The 8,308-nt window shown below is 31.8% G+C and overlaps 1 protein-coding gene across 1 annotated transcript; it reads right to left on the reverse strand.

Annotated features, from left to right (window-relative positions):
• Positions 1–241: 241 nt before the first annotated feature.
• LOC120255557 lies at positions 242–1,125 on the reverse strand. Its single transcript, XM_039263367.1, has 3 exons — positions 654–1,125; positions 493–550; positions 242–254 (listed from the first exon to the last, which is right to left on the reverse strand). Exons 1-3 carry the CDS (start codon positions 1,093–1,095, stop codon positions 242–244), a joined length of 513 nt encoding a protein of 170 aa, XP_039119301.1. The 5' UTR covers positions 1,096–1,125.
• Positions 1,126–8,308: the final 7,183 nt, after the last annotated feature.

Genomic DNA, 8,308 nt, shown 5'->3' on the forward strand with positions numbered 1-8,308 from the left:
AAATAGAAAGAAAAGAATAATTTATATGAGAATCTTAATATAAAATAATATTATTTGTATCAAATAATTTTTATTGATTTATTTTAAGATAAGAATTTGATTTTTAATTAGTCTGGTTATTTAGTATTTGTTAGAGAGGAAAAATGTGCTAGAAGAATATAAACTCTGTATTGCATCTCTTACTGTGAGGATCTCTGTCCAGTTAGAAATTATGAGCATCCCCGATATCTGCTTATGCAACTCAAAAGAGTCGGCTGCATGAAGCAGGGAATTTAATTTAATTAGAATATTATATTTACCAAAATATAAATTAGAATCACAATTTGCTTTGCATGCAAATTCTAAATTATACTTCTACTCAAATTTACTTTTATAATTGTGCGAGTTTAAATACTCAAATTATATACATATAAAATAAATTATTTTATGAAACTTTGTACCCATTGATAAAATATCTCTTCAAAGCAATTTACATATGAAAGAACAACTCACCAATCATTGAAGACGGGAACACCCCAAGACTCATCATGAAAAGAAACATAAACTTGATCTTCATGAAAAAAAATAATGATACTGCCCAATTAGTCATATTTGTCAATATTTACATATTCATATCTATATTTACTAAATTAACCAAATGCGGAAAAACATACCACTAGATTTAGTGATCCATTTGCACCTCTTCAATTCACCAACATCCAAGGAATCCAACTCCCCACTCTCCACTTCATCATCATCAACATTACTTTGATTTTTCTTCCCAAACAGACCAAACTCTCTACACCTCAACCTCCACTTCTTAATGGCTTCTTCAATGGACACATCTCTTCTCTCCCATGACTTAAACATGCCATGAAAAGGCATTGCCATCTTATGATCCCAACTAGAGATAGAACTATTGAATGATGAATCATTTGAGTTTTGAGATAGAGAAAGAGATGAAAGACTTAGGCTTGAGTTGCTCTTGTGCATGCTCAAAGGGTACACTCTTTGAAGGTGTTTGGATAAAGAGCTTTTCTCTTGAAGTCTTTTGTCCATGTCTTTTAGACTTGGGCTTCTCTCAAGAACATTTGTTGTTGTGTTTGGGGTTGGCATTATTGATTGATCAAGTGTGTGGGAGTGTTTTTTATTGATGAGCTTGTTGTTTTGCTTATTGTATTTATATGGTTGGAGATTTAGAAAGCATAAGCATGCTTTGGTTGGTGTTAAGTGGATTTCATGGTGGACCAATGATAGCTCCTCTACCTCTTATTCCTTTATAATGCACCTTAAAGTATTAACCTAATCTAGAAGATTAATATTTGTTTATATTTTTATATATTGCAGAAAGGTGGATTAATTAATCATAATGTATTAATTAAATTAAATGGGATTATTTTTAAATTATTGGTTTGCATTTATTTTCTTTTATAGTTTTATCTTAAAATCTAAATTAGATTGAAGATTTTTTTTTATATATCAAAATTGGACGGAAGTCTAAAATCATGAAGTGGAAGAACCATTTCTTGCTTTTGTGGAATAGACTATATTGTGCATATGCTTTTTTGAGACATTGAGTAGCGAAATATTAAGCTCTTTAATTTCTATTAATATTAGAGTGAAAAAATAACATAAATTTTAATAAAAATATGCATGATAGAAAACAACTAGAGTCGAGTGTAGTGTATCACCTTTCAATTAATAAAACAAATTGGAACCTAAAAATAAAAAAAAAATCATATCTATTTATAAGTTGCAATGGGCTTTGTCAACAAATGAAAACTGAAAGATACATAGGAAATTAAAGCATGAAATCCCAATTAAATTTGGTTGCGGTGTTTCATCTCATGTGTTAATGGGTCTACTTCAAACTTAAGGTCTACTCTTAAGGACCATATATTGAGTAAACCATTGCCCTAATTGATAAGGATATCCAATCTATCATATGTGAACTTCTCATCTGTAGAATACTTGAAAATAGTTTGTTTCATTGACTCTAAACACTAAAAATTAAAATGGAATAATAATGTCTTACCATGCATGACCATGATATACTAACTCACTTTGACTAAGATTTAATAATTAGAAAAAGGGAGGGAAAAACATAAAGGAAGTTTATCATGTTGTTTAAATCCTTATAATCAAACGTTGAAAGAATTTTTTTTTTTTTAATTTAAGTGCGAGGCTCTGAACAGAAAGACTATAGTGTTTATTCTCTAACTCATTAAATATGTTCCTAAACAATTGGTTAGTTTTGAAAATAATTTTTAAATGCATATTTATTTATTTATTTTATAAAATATTTACTGATTTTAAATGTGATATATAAAATTAATTAAAATGTCAAGTTAGCCAAATCTACACTATTATCAATGTTATAAAATAGGAGTATTAAATTTCTGAAAACAATATATTTCTAAAAGTAGTCCATCCATCAATATAAATTCTACCCCTGGAAATTCCAAAATTTGGTTCTCATATAATAAATTATCTCCATCCGTAGACTTTAAATTTTACCCCAAAAAAACATATTCACAAAATATTCCTTCCAAATCTTTTTTATATATTATTATTATAAAAAAATATTTGAAATTAATCATTTTTAACAATAATTTAGTTAAATATTTATTAAAATTTAATAATTTAATAAAAAAATAAATTAAAAAAATTTACAACTAAAATTTTTTAATTTATGATTTAATTTTTTAATTAATTGCACACAAATTAATATTGTAGGTATATAATGACTACTTATAATTACATTCATGTTTAACTTTATAATTTTAACTAAAATAATTATAAAAATACTAAAAAGTTGATTAAAAAATTTATATTCATGTGGACCCCAAATTTGGGGTCATTTTATTCCAAACACAATCCCATAAGAAAATACATGGCACATCATAAAGAACAGAAACATCGAGCGCGCGTGGGCCATCAGTTGGAACACCATATAAATTTAAAAAAAAAAACCAAAATATTTCCGAACACCATTTTTCTTTCAATGTAATACATCCTATAAATTAAAAAAACAAAAAAAACAAAACAGACCAATCTCCATTGAGCAAATGGCGCTCGGAGAAGCTTTGAGAAACTATTAACTAAAATTAATAGAATGTATATAATAATATATTTTTTCACATAAATCCACATTATTTTTATTTTTTTACAAGCAACATTTGTGGTCAAAGAGACAAGCAGGTAAAAAGATACACTAATTACAGTGGTTTAACGATCTGTTAATAATTTATAACCGTCTGAGGTGACCCAACATAGGGGTAATAAAAGTCTGTCGCATGCTTCTAAGATGATATATTAAGAATTATAACCCCACAATAGTAAATCCGATGTTATGCAATCTTGGAGTGGAAATTACAGCCTCTTCACAATTACTCACACTAAGACACAATTTACGGTGAATGAACAATGCTTTATAGTCTTGCGCCCAAAAATGGATAGTGCATAAACAGTACTATTTATCTGTACTACAAGAGTATCGAATCCTTATTCCCTTATGTATATTATGGTGAATTATCACTAAACTATTACTCCCTCCGTTCCTAAATACATCTCATTTAAGGATGTTGTACAAAAATTAAGGATAATATTAAATTATCTAAATTTTAACATAAAAACCAATCAAATTACAAAGCTATCCCTCTCTTGAAACCATGTATTTTTCTTGGGACTATAAATATTACTCTCTTCATATATATAACTTAGAAAATTGAATATGGGTAAAAATTGGAAAAATATGAATAAATATTGCCTTGATATTTAAAACAACAACTATTTTGGAATAAATTTTTTTTCTCTAAAACGACATGTATTTAGGAACGGAGGGAGTATTAATCTCTAGTATATCCACTAGTTAATTTATTTATGGTATAAAAGACAAAACTAAATTATCTTCTTTATATCACACAATTTTTGTTTTAAATTAACATGGCAGACAAAATTTTTGTTTAAGTTAGGCGAATTTGACTTAATTAATATTAATAAAAATTAAATATTTGAAGATTAAAATTTTATTTTTTTAAATAATAATGCATATTTAAATATATTTATTTTAAAAAAAATAAAATGTTTATAAAATTAAGAATATTCAGGTCCCAAGTTTTTCGATTGACCACCTACGAATTAGAAAAATGGTAATTTTTTTCTCTTGTCAAATTAGAGATTGCAGGATCAATTCTCTCACAATATGGGTTTAGTTGATCAATAATTTATTTACTTTATAAGAAAGTACTTAATTAAAAAAATATATAATAGTACTAATAGTCTTTTGGCCTATTAACACCAAATCATGTAAATAGAGTGATTATTTTAAAGAGGAATTAAAATTGAATTCCAAAACTCATTTAAAATGAAGACATAAATGTTTGATGAAGATGCTCCATGTCAGTGTGCATACATAATTTTTTCTTTAAATTGGGGGTATTTGTCTCTTGCTTATATATATATATATATATAGAGAGAGAGAGAGAGAGAGAGGCGTTAACCCTAATCAAGCATGATGTAACCGGTGACTTTAAGTAGGCCCCGCTTCAATCCACCAAAGACAACTAATGCACATTGCTCACCTTAAAAAGGTGAACATACTTCGGTGTCCCGCCTAAACCAAACTTCTCTAGAATTTCATTAATTTTAAATATCATGTCTCAATCATATTTAATACAAGTTTCATACATGCAAATCTACATCCTCATGTTATTAGAGATGCTCAAGGAGTTTTTCAGCAAGCTATTCATGGTTCTCTTAGTGTGACAATTGACCCCACATTGGCCGAAGCTTTAGCATGCAGAGAATCACTCCTTTGGATGCTCCAACACAACATTGATGGGGTGATTCTTGAATCTGACTCATTGGAAGTGATTTTTGTTAGTGCAACTGCACTATTATTGGCATGATTTGACACCTAGTCAAGATGATGTGGCAATCTTTGTGACATGGCAAAACATGGTGACATGGCAAGGAGTCTTGACTTTGAGGCAAATATCTTGAAGATCTTGGAGAAGCTATTTTTGGCAATGTATTACAACTTGAAAACGAGATCATATCAAGACCATATTTAGGTGATTTGATTGAAGACTAAATATGCATAGAGCCTAATTGAATAAATACATATCAATGGTATGATTGAAGACTATTGATGGTATGATTTGAAGAAACGTTAATGAGGATGATGGAAGACTATTAAGGGCAAGATTTGAAGACATGCATATTGTTAGCATGATTAAGATGATTGATTGAAGATCTTTCTTGGGAAGATTTGAATGCCAAACTTAGGTGAATTGAAGATCAAATTTGGTAAGTTTCATGAAGATGCACAAGGACGTGGGCCCCTTGAGAGGGGACTGTGTGGTGAGTAACTAAAGATGTAGGCTAGTTGTCGGTAGTCGAGATCAGGAGATCGGGCTGCACCAACTTGGACTAAGAATGACCCGGAGGTTGATAGGTCTTGAGATTATTTGCAACATAACCAGAACTCAATTAAGTCAGCAGTCAAGGCCATGTTGCAACTCATGTTACAACAGGAGTTGCAATAGCTAATTTTGGAAGGTTTTTAAATTAGTAGCTGCAAAGATTCTAAAAGAGGTATGTGATATATTTGGGACGTTGAGGTGTCTATATAAGCTACCTTGCTCTAAAATTGGAGTGTCTCTTCTGGAGGAGTGTGTGTGAGCACTAGACAATCTAGAGAGGGTAGTGATCTTTATTGTTGGGAGAATGAGTGACAAGTGTTTGTGCTAATTTATTTTCATCTCTTTTAGTGGATTGTTTATCTCCGGGCTTGGCCCCCACAGATGTAGGCAAGTGGACGCCGAACTGGGTTACCAATCTTGTGTATCTCCTTATTGTTTGGTTTGTGTGAGCTTTCTATGAATGTGTGAGCATTTTCTAAATCACAAACCACATCGGCGGAACTAACAATTTCCAATCTTAATGTCCTTGCCTCCCCTGGAGGCAAGCTCATCTCACTCATTCGTCCTCGGTGATTGTCATCACCTCCTCGCATCATTCTTTGATATCCAGCTTCAACACGTCAGACGATCAGTAAACATGGCCGCTCATCAACTTGCCCATGTTGTATCCTCTTCTTTTTTTTCGCAAGGAGTGGTATCACCCCCCTTCTTTCTTGTTTGATGTTTTATCTTCTGAAGTTTCTTGAATGAAATCCTTTGTTGCTTTTCAAAAAAAATCCTCATGCATCCAAAGACATATAAACAAAAAAAAAACCATAATCTCTTTATGGCACTAGGGTTTGTATTTCAATTCTTTGAAGGATTGTGTTTGTCTGTTGATAAGCAGTTAATGTTGCATTGTGCTTAAACTGCACTTTTTGTGTAAATAAAAAATAGATAAATCATAATATATTAAAGAAGAAATAGCAATATGGACTACAAAAATGGAAGAGAAAAAACTAACAAAGACTAGTAAAAGCAAAACACAATCCAAATAAAAACATTTACCAGATATGGATGAACGACTCAAAACCACACAAAAATTGGATAGAAGACTGAGAATTAACTCCACTTCAAGAAGCCCCATGATCTTGATTATCGACATGAGTGCTAGGGTGTTGATCTTCAGCATGGGGCCCCTCTTCAGTAGAGGCCTAGGACCCAATGAAACTGAGAGTTTGCTTGATGAGAGGGATATCATCTTCCAATTTTGATTTTTCTTGGTGACCAGAACTGAATTAATCCAAACAATAAGTGAACGATTAAACTACACATTTGAAAATTGATTTCAATTATATATATATATATAATAATTAGGCGATAAGCGTCCCCCTTTAAGGAAAGTTAAAGACGTGCACGGACGTGAAGTGCAATCGCAAGCTCAATATATCTATATCCTCCTTTTACGTGAGCTTTAAGGATTGATTTTGGGTTCTTCTTGAAATGAATACCCTACACAAAAGAACTTGGTAGTAATTGGCTAAGAGGCCGTTGGTAAGATTTATATATTTACATAAAAGCAATATATATGATCTCTCATCAATATCTAATAATTATTATGTAAAAAAATAAAATAAATAAGACTTACTTGTTATACTTTGTTTGGGTATGCGGAAGCAAAAGACAACTAAATTACTGTTGTAGCACTTTTTTTTTTTGCGTACAAGTATTACACCAATGTGAAAATCAGGGATTTAACATGTGAGTAACACAACCTCTACAAGAGGCCCAAAAATTTTATAATCATCATCTACATGACCCATGTGACTTCCAGAACTTTTACAAGCTTTTGAACAATTTCTACTGCATGTGACTATCTCTGTGACTTTCAATAACTTCCAATTAAGGCAAACTTCCTCTCTTTTGTATACTAAAATTAAAGAGTAATGAGAATAGAATAGTTTATTGATTGGAAAGGCAAAGCTTAAATACAAGAAGACATCTAACAAGACTCCTTTATGATAGGAATATTATCATAACTAACTTACAAATAAAGCATGGCATGAAGAATAAATCAAAGTGAAAGATTTCAAGTATTAACCAAAAGAGACACGTGTACTAATACGCCCCCCTCAAGTGAGGCGTAGTGGGACGACTAACTTGTGAAGATGGCGATCAAAAGCATTTTTGGACAAAGCTTTAGTAAGTGAGTCTGCAAGTTGATCAGCAGCATGGATGTGAGCAACAGTAAGAAGCTTACGATGGACTTGGTCGCGAACATAATGGAAATCAACAGCTATGTGTTTCATGCGACTATGAAAAACTGGATTTTCACATAGGTATGTGACTTTTATTGGCATAGGTGGTGTGAAGAAGGGCCCAAGCTTTCTCAGCATTAGATGCGCTAGCGACTGTGGATGCAATAGTACTGTCAACAGGTTATCTAATCACTTGCTACTCGTTTTTCCCTTAAAGATCTTGGTCCCCTTGATTACTTTCTTGGTATTGAAGTCTTACGACATTCCAATTGTCTTTTCTTGTCTCAAGCTCGTTATATTTCTGATATTCTTCAAGATGCAAATATGCAAAATTGTAATCCAGCTAAGACACCCATGAGCTCCTCTGTGATTTATCATGTTTGTGATGGCTATCCACCTACAGATGCTACCAAGTATAGACAGGTTGTTGGTAAACTTCAATATCTTAGTTTTACCAGACCAGACATATCATACTCGGTAAATAAACTCTCACAATTTATGCATGCTCTCTCTGCGCTACACTGGCGAGCTGTTAAAAGAGTCCTTCGATATCTCCAAGGCACCATACATCATGGCCTCTGTTTAAAGAAAAGTGACGCCTTAGACTTGGTAATGTTCTCTGACGCTGACTGGGCTGGTGATATCACTGATCGCACCTCAACTACG

Source organism: Dioscorea cayenensis, unplaced genomic scaffold (assembly GCF_009730915.1).
Source record: "Dioscorea cayenensis subsp. rotundata cultivar TDr96_F1 unplaced genomic scaffold, TDr96_F1_v2_PseudoChromosome.rev07_lg8_w22 25.fasta BLBR01001065.1, whole genome shotgun sequence".
Classification (NCBI taxonomy): domain Eukaryota; kingdom Viridiplantae; phylum Streptophyta; class Magnoliopsida; order Dioscoreales; family Dioscoreaceae; genus Dioscorea; species Dioscorea cayenensis.

Bases quoted from the DNA above. Each gene is read 5' to 3' on its own strand.
- LOC120255557 (XM_039263367.1), bottom strand. From the start codon at position 1,095: ATGCCAACCCCAAACACAACAACAAATGTTCTTGAGAGAAGCCCAAGT. The intron at 551-653 runs GTATGTTTTTCC...TTTTTCATGAAG, and splicing joins ATGGATCACTAAATCTAGTG to ATCAAGTTTATGTTTCTTTT.